Source organism: Olea europaea, chromosome 18 (assembly GCF_002742605.1).
Source record: "Olea europaea var. sylvestris chromosome 18, O_europaea_v1, whole genome shotgun sequence".
Taxonomy (NCBI): Eukaryota; Viridiplantae; Streptophyta; class Magnoliopsida; order Lamiales; family Oleaceae; genus Olea; species Olea europaea.
This window is the reverse complement of record NC_036254.1, coordinates 22,677,212-22,694,913: the sequence shown is the minus strand read 5'-3', so window position 1 is coordinate 22,694,913 and position 17,702 is coordinate 22,677,212. Positions and strand designations below refer to the sequence as shown.

Genomic DNA, 17,702 nt, shown 5'->3' with positions numbered 1-17,702 from the left:
GGTTCAGTGTTTAGATGATGAAGTTCCAGCTGATACAACCCTTCTTTAAGCTTCCCTTGTAGCATTACTTCCCTCGTTTGCTTGTCCTTAACAAAACAGCAATTTGAATGAAATTCCATATAGACATTATTATCAGATGTTAGTTGAGAAACACTTATGAGGTTTTTTTTATTGCAGGTACATGCAGCAATTTTTTCAACACAAGTGGTTTGTCTATTAAGGTATTCAAGTGATTCATGCCAATATGTGAAATATGCAATCTATTTCCATTGCCAACTACAATTTTTTCCTTACCAGTGTACTCACTTGCTGAATTTATGTTTTCCATTTCTGCAGTGACATGGTTACTGGCTCCCGTGTCTGCAAACCAGGCAGGATCACTTACAGTGTTGGGAGATGCCATAAAGACTGTTGGTGATGAGCTATAGCTACTTCCCTGGTTTGGTGGTTTTCCTGTATAGCGTTCATCATATCTAAAGTTGCAGATATTTGCCTTATGTCCAATTTTGCCACATACTTGACAGACAGGTTTGTCACTGATGTTGAAGCCACCACCTTTGTATCTGCCTCTTCTTCCTCCTTTGTTGAATCTCCCGCCATTATTTGGCCTGTAGGTTCTGAAGTGATGGTTGCTTAATCCTGGTTTTTGGGTGAAATTGATTGATGTTTGATTGAGGTTAATTTCTGCCATTTCATTTTTCACCAAATTGAGATGTTCAAGTCTGCTTTCATAAGTCATGAGTGTTGATTGGAGTTCTCCCCAAGAGATGGAGTCTCTGCCATTGATTTGAACAACAATGGGTGTGTATTCTTCATCCAAACCAGCCAGGACCTGAGTTACAAGATCCGAGTGAGGGATGGTTTTTCCAGCAATCTCAAGATTGTCTGCCAGAAGCTTTACTTTGCTGAGGTATTGATCGATGCTCAATGTTCCCTTCCTTGATTTCTGAAGTTCCCCAGTGAGAAATGTTATTCTGGATTTGTTTTGGATGCCATAGCTCTCTTTTAATGCAGCCCACAATTTGCTGGAGTTGCTGCAGCCCATGACCCTCATAGCTATTTCAGGGGTCATTGATGAGTAAAGCCACCCCATTAGCAGCTGATCTGTTGACATCCACTGATCATATTCAGGATTCTTTTTCATCTCAACCATCATTCCTGCATCTCCAGAGATTTTGGTACCAATGAATTCTGGAGGACACACCTTTGTCCCCAGAATGTATCCATCCAGATTGTGTCCTCTTATAATAGGGAGTATCATGTTTTGCCATAGCAGAAAGTTGTTCTTGTCAAGCTTGACAGACAACATTTGAGTTAGGTAGACACCAGATGATGAGAAATGGTTGCTTCCCTGCACTGGAGGCACCATTGTGCTTGATTCTGATGATGGAGAAGGGTTGGAATTGGTGTTTAGTGGTGTATCATTGGCGTTGGCCATTGTATGCTCTGATACCAAGTAAAAAAATTGTAATCTATATTTTCTTGTATATTCAATACACAATTTACAGCAGCTTCAGTTGAGAGGAATTTATACACGTTATTGAGCTTGGGGAATAAGTTACAAAAGTATTCTAGAATACACAGCTGTAGCAATTTCCTTGAATCATGGGCTGTAGCTGGAATCCATTAATAATAGAATTTCTGCAGCATAATCTGGTATTGTTGGTGTAACAGAAATGGCTGATAAGCTGATAAATCAATAGACAAGATAAGTTGATTAACTGATTGAGTGATGAGCTGTAGGTTGGCTTATCTTTACACTACTTAATTGTTATAGTTAGTAAAAGTTAAATTATGTGATAGTAGAAGTATAAGATCCATCCAAAACATAATGAATTGTTTTGACTTTTGAGCAGTGTCTTCTCAAGTTATTTACGTATATGGCAGAAAGAAATTCTCTGTAAACCTTGAAAACAACTTCAATGAGAATTCATTGTGTGCTTTTCTGCATATTAACACAACACAAACTCCGTTTTATTCATTAGCATATATCCTACATCTTAACCAATAGATTAAACTTCATAAATCGTAGCAATTTACACGACAATGGAGCACTCCAAGTAACCAAGGTCGCAAGGAATTCTCTTCTCGGTTTTACATGTAAACTATACAAATAACAATCAAGTACGACAATCTCTCAACTATGTGAAGCAATAAGCATGAAGCGTTATAAGCGTGTGGATATTACGACTGGCTTGTCACCTTTATCAATGCCTTCTTCAATTTCTTTGAAGGAGTAACAACTTCAACTTCGTATGATCCATGACATTTTCTAAAATCAAATGACTTTGTTCGTCTATATGGCCAAGAGCACGAGACAACCACTCCTGCTTAAGATTGAGGTATCTGTTACCAGCGTCATTAATATCCCCTTCAACATTCGCCTTCAACATTCGCTAAATGTGCATTATCTCGACTCATGAACAACTCCCAATATTCTCACAAAATTGCACCATCCATGCAGGCAAATGAGAACATTATTATCGACCCATCGAACATTCAATCTCATCTCTTAATTTGCCTTCAAATATATCTAGTGTTATGCATTAAACATGCGATTTAGTGTTGGTCTTTATTATTTTCTCCAGTGGAAAATAGACTTGGCCAATAGGAGAAGTAGGTAGAATTATTCGCTACTTGGTTTGTTATGAGAAGATGTGTGTTGATCAATATTAACTAACCAAAATAGAGATGGATGTAGCCCAACAATGTCCCCTAGCCCATATAAATTTCTAAGAAAAAATTTGGGCAACTTACAAAAATACCCTTAAACTTAAGGGTGATTTGAAAAATCATATGAAAAGGTTTTTAGAAGTAAAAAATACTGTGTAAAATTAAAAAGGGAAATTGTGTCACTTTTTTATTAAAAAATTTCATACAATATCGCTTTTATTAAAAAAAATGATGTTTCTCACTAAAAAAGTGATAAAAATCAAGAAGGTGAGGTAATAAACACTAAAAAAAAATGACAAAAAAAAAGTAACAAAATTTGAGTGAAATGTTTCAAAAATCACTGAACTTATGCATTGGTCATGGATTAATCACTGAATTATAAAATGCTCACTGAACTTGTCCCGCTTGCATTCCATCCCTCACTCCCCAAAATCTGTTAATTTTTTTGCTAATGTGGAGGATGGTAATCTAGCGTAGCCATAGACGGCGTGCCACATCAATGATTCATCCTACTCACAATTAATAATTATTATAAAATCTAAAAAAAAAAAAAGACATTTGAAATCTGAAACCGTGTTCTTCATGTGGACACGATTTCCTTTTTTCACAAATCACGTTTAAAAAAAAAAAAAAAACATGCAACTGAAAACCCAAATTCATGCCCTTGTTCTTCTCCAAATCAGTGAAGTGAAAGCTCCTCAAAAACCCTACTCATTTGTTGATGAACTCTAACAGTCAATATTGGAGATCCGTCCCCACAATCGAACCCAGTTGTTCAATATTTACACATTATGCACATGGAGAGACCACTTGAAGGTAAACTAGAACAAATATTTTATATTTCATTTGTTATTTTCGCACGTGATGTCAGTCTAAAGTTATCTTTTTGTGTTGGATTTATGTGATAGTTATCTGCTTTATGAATATGGGCTATAAGTATAATTATATTTTCTTCTTTTTTGGCCGCATGGACATCCAAAATTCAATGGTTCAGGGAATGATGAAAACGCTCTAGATGGGACTGAAAATTCCTCAAACGAGGACCCAATCTTCACTGATTCTGGTAATGAGTTAGACTCTAGAGAAGACGATAATTTATATGAACGCAATGTGACAGATGAGATTGAGGTTGGTTTGAACGTGGGTGAATTGAATGATGTGAATGAGCATGATGTTGAAGTTGATGCTGAGATTGATGATTTAGAGTACACTTCATCTGAGGAGCTTGTGTCTGTTGTTCATCTGATGATGATGTTGGGTATCAATTTCCACAGTTTTGGGTAGAGGCTAACATGAGTAATCCACAATTCGTTGTTGGTCAGCTCTTTAAGGATGTTGTAGAGTTTTGAAAGGCAGTAAGGACTTACGGAGCTTTGAATGGGTATAATGTCAAATTTAAGGCTAACGATGGGACACGAGTATAGGGAATTTGCAAACCTAGTTGTAATTGGATGATATGGGCATCCATTGTAGGTCGGATAGGAAGTCTCCAAGTTAAGTCGTATTCTCCGAATCACACATGCAGCCGAGACCAATACAACAGACATTGCAATTATGTCTTCCTGACTAACTGTTATATTGAGCAGTTTAAGGCAGACTCGAAATGGAAGACTAAGAGTATACTTGCGACAGTGAAGGATGATTTGAAGACTGATATTACTCGAAATGTGGCATGGAAAATGAGACGGTATGCAAAGGAATTATTGCATGGAAAAATTGACGAGCAATTTGGTAAGTTGTGGTGTTATGTTGCAGAGGTTTTAAGGACTAACCCGGGTTCAACAGTCATCATTGCCAACCACAATCAAGTTTTCCAAGGAATCTATATCTGTTTCGAAGTATGCAATAAGGGTTTTGTCAATGGTTGTAGAAAAGTTATCGGAGTTGATGGCTGCCATTTGCGTGGATGTTTTAGTGAAATAATGTTGACAGTTGTTGGTCATGATGCGAATGGCTGCATATATCCCATTGCGTGCACCGTAGTTCAAAAAGAGAACCTTAGCTTGGAGGTGGTTCATGACACATCTAGAAAGTGACGTTCATATTGGCAATGGAAGTGGCTGGACTATAATGACAAATCGCCAAAAGGGAATGCAAAATGTTGTCAACGAATTATTTCTGGTTGCCGAGCATAGGATTTGCGTACGCCACATGTACTCTAACTTTTTTAGCGCCGGCTTCAAAGGAAAAACATTGAAGGACTATCTTTGGTGTGCCGCAAAGTCTACTACTATTTCAGATTATACACATTAGATGCAACAAATACGAAATGTGAGCGAAGATGCTTTCAAGTGGTTGATGGAAAGACCACCCTGTGAATGGAGTAAATCACACTTTGGAGCGCAGTCAAAGTGTGACATCTTGTTGAACAACGGCTGTGAGGTTTTCAACAAGACTCTATTAGAAGACCGCAAGAAAATGATTTTGGACATGTTGACATCCATACAGTTAACATTTATGAAGCGAATTCAGTTGAGGCGAGATAAAATGAGTGGTTATGAAGGTTGAATTTGTCCTAAGATCAAAAGAAGAGTGCACTCTATTGTTGAGAGATCAAGAGAGTGCATAGTACATTTTTCTAGTGGTCCTAAATGGAAAGTCAATTGTAGTTATGGTACATATGTGGTTGACCTCGAGGAAAGAAGTTGTGCTTGTAGACGTTGGGAGTTGACGGGAATACCGTGTATACACACTATGACAGTCTTTTTGCACTGTAGGAACGACCTTGAAGAATATGTCAACAATTGTTACACTAACGAGTCTTATTTGAATTGCTATAGAAACATCTTGAGCCCTATTAATGGTCGAAGCATGTGGGCAGAGGTTGAAGCGGAACCGATTAAGCCACCAAACTAGACAGTTACAACTAAAGGACGAAGACAGACTAAAAGAAGGAAAAACGCAGAGGAAGTCGTGGTGCATACGCAAGGGAGATCGTATGTTAGAAAAAATGGACAAGTAATAATGACATGCTCCATTAGCAGTGTGCGTGGACACAACACAAGGCATCATTCCACACCATATGTTGTACTAGATGTAAGTCATTTTATATTATGAGCAGTTTTGAAATGTATGACCTTTGACTGATGTTTTCCATTTATTATTGTAGGACATGTTGGATGCTCCTTTGTCAGAGGTTGAATCCCAACCAACCACGAAGTACTTGCAAGCGTAAGACAAATATGATGATTATTATCTTTTATTTAAATTTTACATTAATTAACGCTTCAATAAATTGTGTTTAAGCTTTACATTAACTGCTTGCATATTTGAATAGGGAAAATTGTCTACTAGCAGATGCAATCATCCATCGACAAGTCGATCACCTGACGCTAATGATTCGAATATACTACCAACTGCTGGAAATGAAAGACGGACTGATAGACCAACAAAAACATTGGAAGGAATGGTTGATATGCTACAAGAAATACAAGCTCATGAGTCCTCATAATTACGGGCTGCTAGAGTTCACGCACGACGACATGCAAACACAATTGCAGCTACATCTCGTACATCATGGAATCGTGGATAGCTTTGAATGAAAACAACTTTTGTAGGTTTTGGACCAATGACTATAGCTTTGTCAATGTGGATAACTCGGAAGTAGACAGTTTTATGGGTTGAAATTGAATGGTCAAGGAAATGTATATATAGCTTGATGTGTTTGAATATTTTTGGAGATGATCTTTATGTTATGAAAATTATCCAAATATTACCTTATGGAAAGTTTCTTTATTTATATCATTTGGAAGCCTTTCTTTATTTATATCGTTGTGAGCAATTCAAGTTGACAGTATTTCTTTATTTATATTGTTGTAAGCAATTCAATCTTCATTTAGTGCTAAGCATTTGGCAAAAGAGCAACTCATCAAGTGCAACAAATTGTAGTCACCAACAAATGGAATTAACAACACATGCAACTACGTTGTGCAATTACTAAAATTCAGAGCAAATAATCGGGGTTGAAATTCACTACATTACACCAAACTGCCTGCAATTTACTTCAACTCCATTCCCATACATACTACATTACACTAATACACACTATTAGAAAAACAAACTAATAAAAATAAATATAAGGACTGCCCAAAATGCAACCTTGTACATCTTTAGAATTTTTCAATTTTTCCTATTCTCTTCTTCGAGTCTGTTCTTTGAACATAGTAGCCCGTTTATTACAAGCGTGTACCCAACATCCGATGACTCATCGACCCAATCAAAGAAATTGCACGCTTCAGGCTTCCCATAGAAACGACATCTAATAAACCTCCATCGGAGATTTGTTCCCGTCCATTAAGTCCTCACACATCCCAAGTGACCACAATAGCATAAGCTTTGTGCACCTCTCTGTCCGGGTGCTTCGGATATTATCACCGCATTGCCTTCGTTCGGCTACAAATTGTTTGAGGTGCTAGCGTTCTGCTACTAGGTTATGGGCTACAATCAGATGGGAGTAGAACAATGTGAGTATTTTGGTATGATTTATGGAGAAGATGAAGGAATGGGTAGGGTTTTTTAGGAGCTTCCACTTCATTAATTTGGGGAAGAACAAGGGCATGAATTAGAGCTTCCAGTTGTGTGTTTTTATGTTTTCTTTCATTTTTTTTAAAACGTGATTTGTGAAAAAAAGGAAATCGTGTCCACATGAAGAACACAGTTTCAGATTTCAAATGTCCTATTTTTGGTTTTTTTTATAGGTTTTGTAATAATTATTAATTGTGAGTAGGATGAATCATTGATGTGGCACGCCATCTATGGCCACGCAAGATTACAGTCCTCAACGTCAGCAGAAAAATTAACAGATTTTGCAGAGTGAAGGATGGAGTGCAAACGGGACAAGTTCAGTGAGCATTTTAAAGCATTTTATAGTTCAGTGATTAATCCGTGACCAATGCATAAATTCAGTGATTTTTGAAACATTTCACTCCAAAAATTCAAAAGAATGATAGAAATTTAAAAAAATGAAAAATTCAAAAAAGTAACACAAATTAAAAAAAGGTACATAGATTAAAAAGGTGACAAAAATTCAAAAAAAGACAATTAAAAAAAAGTGACAACTTTTAAAAAAGTGTCACAAATTCAAAATAAAAATAAAAATGGCAGAAAATAAAAATGACAAAACATTAATCAAAATCTTGGAATCAGTTGCATAAATTGATATAACTTAAAAAAGTAACGAATACTCCAAAAAGTGACAAATACCCCAAAAAGAGAAATAATATTTAACATCAATCAAAACATCTAAATGATGGCTGATTTTCTTTTGCACGTTGTCTATTTGCGATTATACTTCACTTCTATTAACTAAAAATAGAACATAACTTCATTTTTAGAAACATAACTACCAATAAGTTGGAAGTTAAAAATTCAAAAAAGTGACAAATTTCTTTATAGGGTCAAACTTCTTGATTCTCCTATGCCAATGAACCATTAAGATACACCAATATTAAACTATAGAGCTGCATCCACAATGAAAAAGATTCCATATTCGACTCAATACCAAGAATTCACATGCATGTACATTTTATACATCCCATACATGCAAGTATACACCAATTACATAAATATGTACAAGCATTAAAGCAATACAGTATACAATCAGATGAAAAGATCCCAGATTCTACTAAATGTTAATGCACAACATAAAATGTTGGCCAAAGGAAAAGACCTCGTAAAGGGAATGGTTGAAAGTGGCTATGTCATCGGACCACTAACTTGGGATGCACTTGTGAAGCTTTACATTGATGTCGAACAAGTAGAAAAGGCCAACTCTATACTGCAAAAGGCTGCTAAGAAGAAAAGAGGCAAACCAGTGTTTAGTTCGTACATGGTACTTATGGACCAATATGCTAAGAGTCGTGACATCCACAATGCTGAAAATATGTTATTTACATATAATCACAATGCACAAAACCCATCAAATACCAACACCAAAAAAATATTTTCTTCCTGTACCTTCTTCCTACACATAGGTTCTTCCTCATATCGCTAAAAGAGGAATGCAATGATAGAGAACAAGATTACAATCTATTTTTGCATTCGTCGAGTATGATGAAATTTCTAATTTTAACATACATTATCTACAAGTACGAGAAAAAAATACATAAAATACTAAAGAATTTTCATTGCAAACAATTCTTTCAAACCTTTTAATCCATATTACTTCATCTTGAAATATACATCCCAATAATCGCCAACAAGAACAACAATTAATCCATGTTAAGAGCATACTTATGTACGAGTTGCAACTAATATAAGGATTCAAGTGCCAATCAAAGATTACCCACTATAAATTGAAAATAAAAGTTATACAAACGCACTATTTACACAATCAGATTAATTCATTTGAAAAACAAACTATTAATATAGGGACACCAACCACTAAAACCTCAGAAGAATAGCTTTTTCTCATCTTTTTTCAGACCAATTTTTTCATTTATACGTTCATTTTCCGAATCAAAAAGACCAAAATTATATCATTTTACTTCAAAAATTATTTAATATTTCCAATATAACTAGATAAACTAGCATAAAATGAAAATCCCATTCATAAGAAAAACAAATACTTCATTTAATCACATCAAAATAAATAAACATAAAGCAAATAAAATCAAAAAGGGAAAAAAAAAAAAACCTAGTTGAACTTGAAATTGAGCAGAATTTGGTGCCGGTCTTGGGGATGTTGATTTAGGCGTAGGCATTGACAAGGATTTTGGCGTGCATTGTTGGGGTTTTAGTTTCCTTCAGTTAGTGATGGTGTAGTTTTTGAGGGAGATGATTTAGGACGTGCTGGTGATGAAGTTGGGAGAATTTGAGCTTATTAATTACAGAGTAAAAGTTTTAATTATTTTTAGGGTATTATTCTAATTAATTAGTTTTAGAGGTATTGGGTCTAATTTTCCCTTTTTTTTTTTCTTTTTTTTTTTTTTCATTTTGGCCCAGATATCAGCATTAGTCCAGCTCTAATTTAAATCTCAATCCAAGTACAATCTCAATTATTCAAATTGTCAAATTCGATATTCTATTTAATGCATATTTGACTAAAATTTAGTTATAATTATTAAGTAAATTTTATTGCAGATAATTTGTATTTATTAGATCTAAAAATAATTACTTATTTTAATAGTTAGAGACACTACGCATTTTTCTAAATTACGTATGTTTTCATTCATTACTAATTCATATTTAAGAATTTTTTTTTACTTATTTTGACCATAAAATAGATATTATGATCAAAATAAATAAATTACGATGGATTTGATATTGACAATAAAATGAATATTTGTTAAAACTCATTTATATATAAAGTAATCTATATTGACAATAAAAAGAATATTTGTTAAAACTTTTAATTGTTTGGAAATACTGGTTGTCAAAGTTACTAGAAGAGTACTTAATAAGTAATTTTTTAAATGGTCATTGGTGGATATGTAGTTTTGTTTAATTCTATCATAATTCGGTTGGTTTATATTTTTATGGTAAGCATCGATTTTCTATTTGGTATTGTCCTTATTAAATTCATTCATTTAGACATTCTAGATCCATACATATTTTATATATTCATCTCACTATAAATACATTCCTAATACAGTTTTGATAAACACTATATTCATCCATTCACCATTAAAATTTAATTTGGCTCTTACTTTTTATTTTCTATATTGTTATGTCTGTGGTTTAATATTTAATTATAAAGATTAGCAAATTTTTTTCTTAAATTTATAGGATTCTCTCAAGAGTATATTGCACAACCAAACAAATTTCTCTTAGAATCATATATAATTAATTTTTTTTCTTATAAGCTCATAAATTTTGATTGTTTGTGTTTTGGTTGGTAATTTTAATTTTTAAGTTTTTTTTCTTTTTATAATACAAGAATATTTTCACAGGTATTGAAACATATTTTGAAATTTCTTGTATAGTTTCATCTGTCAAATCAATATTTAAAAAAAATTAAAAAATAAGATTTCAGTTTTTATAACTCAAATAATGTGTTGATTTTTTTATTTTTATTTTTAAATTTCCATTGAAGAGGATATTTTATGATTAGGGTTTTATGATTATAGTTAAAGATGATATTTTATATATGATTATTAAAATTTTAGTTAAGCACAAACTTTAAAAGAATATAGAAATGTTTAAAAGAATTTTTGAAAATAAACATTAGTGGATAAATTTAAAACAATATATTTTTATTTAATTTTATATATGTCTATTTAGGTAAATTTATATAAGACAAAAAAAAATAATATAATTATCTTTTTAAAAGTGGATGTATACATAAAAATTGTGGATGTAAATAGCTGTATTCCCAGAATATAATGTAGTTGGAATTTTCAGTTTTTGCCATAATGCAAAGCAGAGAGAGAGAGAGAGAGTGAGAGTTATAGTGAAATCTCGGTCTCGTCTTGGTCAAATTTATGATCCAACTTAGGTCGAAATCTGAGTATTAGTTGTTACACACCTCACCAACCCCTTCACCGCGTCAGATCTACTTCCCAACAAGAGCCCATCTGGCAAGCCGAGACGTTACTGAAGTGGTATAAGCCTTTATCAAACCCCTAGTCGACGTGCTGTGAGAGGCATTACCAAAGTAATATCGTCCAACGCATCCTTTGATACCGAAGTGTGAGGAAACTCGAAGCATCATGTAGCAGAGGAGTGCAAAGCCCCTCCATCGCCAGTTTCAGAGATGTATCTCTGTGTCAGAATCCTCTATCTTTATGGATTAATTGATGTGACATCTCTGCCTTATGTCAACTTAAATATCAGAAAAATTAATTGTCCACCCCTCCTAGGATGCGACTGATTGACGCCTATGAATAGAAGTCTCATATCGTCAGATGTATACACATGTCTCGTATTCAACGGTATCCTTTGCCTTTAAATACCAAGGGCTTAGTCAGAGAAAAATTTAATTTTTCTAATCCAAGCACTCCACGACTGAGTAATATATATTCTCCTCCCCATTGTCTCTTGCACAATTTAAGCATCGTCGCCACCATCGTCCATTGACTTGACTGTCGAAATATATGCGGCAGCCACCACCCCTGCTGGTACCGACTGAGTACGCCTAACCGTTTGCTCTTGTGCGCAAGGAGGAACACGTGAAATGACTCTCGATTGACCATGTGAAAGGTCCAAGTCCCAAGGTCAACATTAGTATAAAGGGAAATCACAGTTAGGGTCCGAGCATTTATAAATGCAACACTTGGTCCCCAAATAAATTTGTGAATATTTTTAGCTCCAATCTTTATGAAATTAAGCACACATCACTTAGTGCAAAATTAATATTTATTTTTATCATGTCTGTATATCTATCGAGAACCACGGTGCTAGGTTCTTCATCTAGAACGAGGGATCATCATAACTATCTTCATCTTGAACTTTGAACATTTTATTTGTCATGGAACTATGGTAATTCAAACATCGATTCATAATGATTTTTTCATTAAATCCAACATTTTGCTACTGCTAAGAGAAGAAAACAAAATGAAGTTGGATATTTGGTTTGTCTGCAATGTGTTGTATTTTTCATTTGGTAGTAGTGTATTGTACTATTGTATAAAAGTTATTTATATTTTGTTAAGTTAATTAATTGTTTTCCTATCTTTTACGAATTAATTTTTTTAAAAAAAATCTCCAAATACTTCAATTAGCACTATTATAATATATCTTGTTTATTGTTTGAAAATATATTTATTTTGCTCAGCCCTAAAAATCGCATTTGGTACTATAATTTGTATGTATCACTAAACGATTTTTAATTAATTCAAAATTTAAAATAATATTAAAATAAAAATTCTTTTTATGCCTTTTTATGCCCAAGCTTCTCCTAGGTGTGCATCGATCGAAGGTTGAATTCCACACATTATCATGCATTACGCTTTTTAGAACACTAAAACAAGTAATGTTCTCAATCAAAATTATGTTGACAATTTAGAATTTCAACAATAATTATTCAAATAATTAATTACTTATGAACAAATGTTTAATAATGATTAAAAACATTAATACATATTAACGTTTTGGGGAAAAAATATATTTATATAATTTTTTTTAATTGTATGTAATAATGTTTTCATTTAATTGTGTATTAACAATTAATAATAATTGAGTTTAGCGGAAATTAATTGACTTAATTTTAGAAAGCAATAATAATTATTAATTATCTTATTTAGTGGAAATAAATTGAATCATTTGGAATTCAATTTTTATCTAAACTTAGGTAGGAGTGGGCACAATTTGGTTCGATCTGTTTCTAAAGGTAACCGAATCGAATCGAATCGAATCGAATCGAACTAAACCGAATACCAATGATAATATTTGAAATGGAACCGTTGGTTCTACATCCAACTATGGAATCAAATCGGAACTGATCGAACCGATTCTGATTTGGTCCGATCCGATTCTCTATATTGAAAAAATTGTAAAAATAAAGTATGAAACAACTTGTGAAACTGAAAATAGATAAAAATAGAGTATGAAATCACTTGACATTCTTATAATCTAATAATACAAAAAAAAAATAATACAAAAAAAAAAACAATTAAACAAGAAAAAAAATTCACTCCAAAGCTCAAGATCAACCTATAAAGGCCAAAAAAAGGAATAAATTATGGAACATATCATAAACGGTAAAATTTCGATCTAAAATTAATTCTTACAAAAATTTGTATGACAATAACCTAATTATCTTTAGCAACCCTCTAGGATTTTGATTCTTAATGGTCAATCATTTTGAAAACAACGAGAAATTTGAACTCTTGTGAAATATTGAACTAAAAATATATTTTTTCTATTAGGTTGCATTAAAATTATGAATTTGTAAAGTATTTATAAAATTATTTAAATTTTAATTTTGATTACCCATTAAAGAAAAGAAGAAGAAGTGTATGGAAAATGAAATTTTAACGTGAGATAATTTTAAAGTCTAGTGTTTAAAGATCTAATGCATCTTGATGCTAACAAAAAGAGAAATTCAGGAAAATCAAATTCACTGCTGATTCTCAAGACAGCACCGAGAATTGGACCAAAATCGATTGGTTCTCGACATGCGTTCCCAAAATTGACTCATTTAGTAGAGGAATCAAACTAAACTGACAGGTTCTATTTGGTTTTGGTCCGGTTCCGCTAGTTTGAGAAAGCATGCCCATCCTTAAACTTAGGTATATTCATATGTAATTGTCAATTAAAACAATTTTTAATCAAAGTTAAATAATAAATATTTATATTTTTGTAAACCAATTGAGGGCATATTAGGTATATAGTTAAATACGTAGAGATAAAATTGGTGTTCAAAAGTTTTTCTTCAATTCCCACATAGTAATGCTATTTAACCCCATTTGGATTGCAATACATACAATGAAAGATGAAATTAAATGAGTTATTTAATTCTATTTATTATTTAATCTCACCTAAACTGAAATTGCAATCTCAATGTGGAATCGTAATAAACTTAATGAAAGATGAAGTTAAATGAGAATCTCGATGTGACGATGTAGCATTATTCTTTAATATATTGTAGATAATGACCCTTCGAATCAATTAAGCCCCTTGGAAAATTGCTCTGCAGTAGTTCCCAACCTGCAATTAGGTCCCATATTATCTTTTTAAGCAATTTCATCCCAACCAAATCGATCCACTGCTCTGTGGTCCCGATAAAAATGTCACGTATAAGGTATAACCCACCATAATATTCTCTTAAGCGCAAATAGATCCCCATTCTTTTTAAGCATTTTCGTCCCTGACGTAAAATATTTATTGCACCTGTTTGGCCCACATTAAATTTCATTACATTACATTACATTTTTTTCTCTCATATTTTTAACTACACAATCTTTCATAAAATAATATTACACTTAAATTTAAAATTTTTCCTTATTTTTTAATCACTCATTTTTCAAAAAATCATTATTCCACCCATTTTCATTTCTAGAAAATGGGGGCAAACGGGGGCTACAAGTGTGAAAGAATGTTAGTGAACTCTCTCTCTCTCTTCTCGTAGCATTATTTTTTAATATATTGTATATAATGACTTTTAGAATCAATTAAAAGTGGGATTTTGTTATTGAATAATGCTATTTGCAGTCGCTCACTGCGGCAGTCGCCCTACGTGGTATACACATGACATGTGATTATTTGATGCATTAATGAATAAAAAAGCTACCACATTAATGCATCAAATAATCACTTGCCATGTGTATGTCACGTAGGACGACTACCGCAATGAACGACTACGAATAGCATTACTCTTTGTCATTTGTACTCGGAGTTTACCCGCCTCTCACATGGGGACAGGTCCCACACCCAACAAATGGGTGGGACTAGAGTGAACTCTAGCCCCTCTCTCCCTCAACATAAGCCGATTCTCTCTCTCCCCAGACATAAGCCGATTCCCTCTCTTCGTCTTCATCTCTCACGGACACGACATTAGCATCGGCGGAATTCCATTTAATGCAAAATCTAGACCCAACCCAGGATCCAAATCTAACCAAATTCCATAGATCTGATCTCACACCCACACTCCAATCCATAACCGTTTTTAATTTTCGTATTCCAACGTCACACTCTTTTTCCTCCAATCAATCAATTCCAAAATTAGTTTAATCACAATCTTTCACATTTTTGCGCTCAATTTTTCGGCAAGAGTAAATAGATTTGTAATTGTAGATATTTTCATTTCCTCCAAATCATGGAGCCAAAAAAATGTATAAAAACCACATCTCCACCAATACTGTCCAAGCCATTAAGAAGATTGAAATTGATTTTGATTGTAATGGCTTCTTTTCTTGTTTCATTGGCCCTTCTATCTCTCATCCTCTTCTTCTCCCTCTCCACCGCCTCCCGCCACCGCCAGAATACTTCTTCCGGCGGTCTATCTGCGAAGGAAATCATCCATGAAGCCTGCAAGGCCTCACGTGATCCACCCACATGCGAGGCCGCGTTGGCTCAATCCAATCACGTGCCTTACGACGCTACAATTATGCAGGTAATTCAAACTGCCATGTGGGTGTCCTCACAAAATCTTAAAAAGGCTCAAGGCATGGCACAGGAGATTCTGGAAGCATCCACAGGGAATGTAAACCAGATTATAGCGGCAAAAAGTTGTCTAGAGGTGCTGCATTATTCATATTGCAGAATTAATATGACGAATGTAGCACTCGCGAGTGGCAAGATCAAAGACGCACGCGCATGGATGAGTGCGGGTCTGGCATATCAATACGACTGCTGGGGAGGGTTAAAGAACTCGAACCAGACGTCTCATATAAATCAAACGATAGCGTTTTTGTATTCTCTCGCCGGGTTGAGCAGCAATGCATTGGGCATGATTGTAAATTATGACAATTTCGGTAATAAAACCGAGTCCTGGGATCCGCCCAAGACCGAGCGGGACGGGTTCTGGGAAGGCGGGTCGGGTGACCCCGTGTTCGTCGGTGGAGTGCCTTCGGACCTGAAGGCGGACGTGACAGTGTGCAAAACAGGCGGTTGCTCCTACGAGACAGTGCAGGACGCGGTGAATGCAGCACCGGATTACCTGCCGGAGGGAAAACGGTTCGTGATCCGGATCCAGACCGGGGTTTATAATGAGACAGTCCGGATCCCATTTGAGAAGAAGAACGTGGCGTTCTTGGGGGATGGCATGGGCAAAACCGTCATTACAGGGTCTCTGAATGTAGGCCTGGAAGGGGTGTCCACATATAATTCTGCCACCGTCGGTGAGTTGACTATTGCTTATATCAGCAATAAGTTCCACCATATTTTGCCTTTGGTTTATTATTTAACTTTGTGCTTGGTAAAGTTTTTATAATTAAATTTCATTTTTAACCACAAGTTTTATTAGATTCACAACTTTTATTTACTTACTAACCAAATACTTTGTGGGAGCCACCAACTTTTAGCAACATCGCATTGTCGTTTAGTGCTGCATTATCCAAAGAAATTATTATGTGGTTGAGTTCCACGCTTAGGCATGAGGCTTCACTTGTAGTTTAATTGGTTGATGTTAATTTATGCAAAAGATCTCTTAATCCAATTCAATTCACGACTTACAGGAGTTCTTGGCGATGGATTTATGGCCAGTGGACTTACTATCGAGAACAAGGCGGGCCCTAATGCTCATCAAGCAGTGGCTTTCCGATCAGATAGTGATCAATCCATCATAGAAAATTGCGAGTTTCTTGGCAATCAAGACACATTATATGCCCATAGCCTCCGCCAGTATTACAAGTCATGTCGCATTCAAGGCAATGTGGATTTCATATTTGGAAATTCAGCTTCATTTTTTCAGGACTGTCTCATCTTTCTTTCTCCTCGACAAGTCGATCCTGAAAAGGGTGAGACTAATGCAGTGACAGCCCACGGAAGAATGGACCCTGCCCAATCTACCGGATTTGTCTTTCAAAATTGTACAATTAACGGCACTGATGCATATAATGCTTTGTTTAAGAGCAACCCTAGTGTACACAAGAATTACCTGGGAAGGCCATGGAAGGAGTACTCAAGAACAGTTTTCATTCATTCTACATTGGAGGCTCTTATTACACCAGATGGCTGGCTGCCTTGGGATGGTGATTTTGCATTGAAGACGCTTTATTATGGAGAATTCGAGAACAAAGGCGCCGGAGCTAACACAACAAAAAGAGTCACGTGGAGTAGCGTGATCCCAGCCGAGCATGTAAACTCGTACACGGTCCAGAATTTCATCCAAGGTGACCAGTGGATTCCTAAATCCTCTTGAGTGAAGAGCACAGATAATGTTGTGGTTTCTACTTAATTTTTACGGTTAAAGTTAAATTATGTTATAGAGAACTTTAAGATCCATTCAATACGTAATGAACAGTTTTGAGCAGTGTCTTCTCAAGTTATTTATGCATATGGAAGAAAGTAAATTCTCTGTCAACCTTAAAAAAACTTCAATGAGAATTCATTGTCTGCTTTCTGCATGTCAACAACAAAAACTCCGTTTTATATGTTAGCATATATCCTACAATTGAACCAACAGATTAACCTTTACAAATCGTAACAAT

General features: G+C 34.6%; 1 protein-coding gene and 1 long non-coding RNA gene across 3 annotated transcripts in view; both read left to right on the top strand.

Annotated features, from left to right (window-relative positions):
* LOC111367809 (probable pectinesterase/pectinesterase inhibitor 51) overlaps nucleotides 1–17,446 on the top strand; it is a 23,518-nt gene extending 6,072 nt beyond the window's left edge. Inside the window, exons 1-2 of one of the 2 annotated variants that reach the window (XM_022988870.1) lie at nucleotides 15,081–16,391; nucleotides 16,728–17,446. In XM_022988870.1, coding sequence (XP_022844638.1) covers nucleotides 15,368–16,391; nucleotides 16,728–17,413 — 1,710 coding nt within the window. In that variant the 5' untranslated portion in view covers nucleotides 15,081–15,367 and the 3' untranslated portion in view covers nucleotides 17,414–17,446. Of the gene's footprint in view, nucleotides 1–15,080; nucleotides 16,392–16,727 lie in introns of those variants that run through there. The other variant, XM_022988871.1, reaches the window with a different exon arrangement.
* LOC111367810 lies at nucleotides 3,308–6,412 on the top strand. The gene is made up of 3 exons (XR_002697892.1): nucleotides 3,308–3,489; nucleotides 3,668–5,844; nucleotides 5,951–6,412. It is a non-coding gene; the product is annotated as an uncharacterized LOC111367810 (long non-coding RNA).
* Nucleotides 17,447–17,702: the final 256 nt, after the last annotated feature.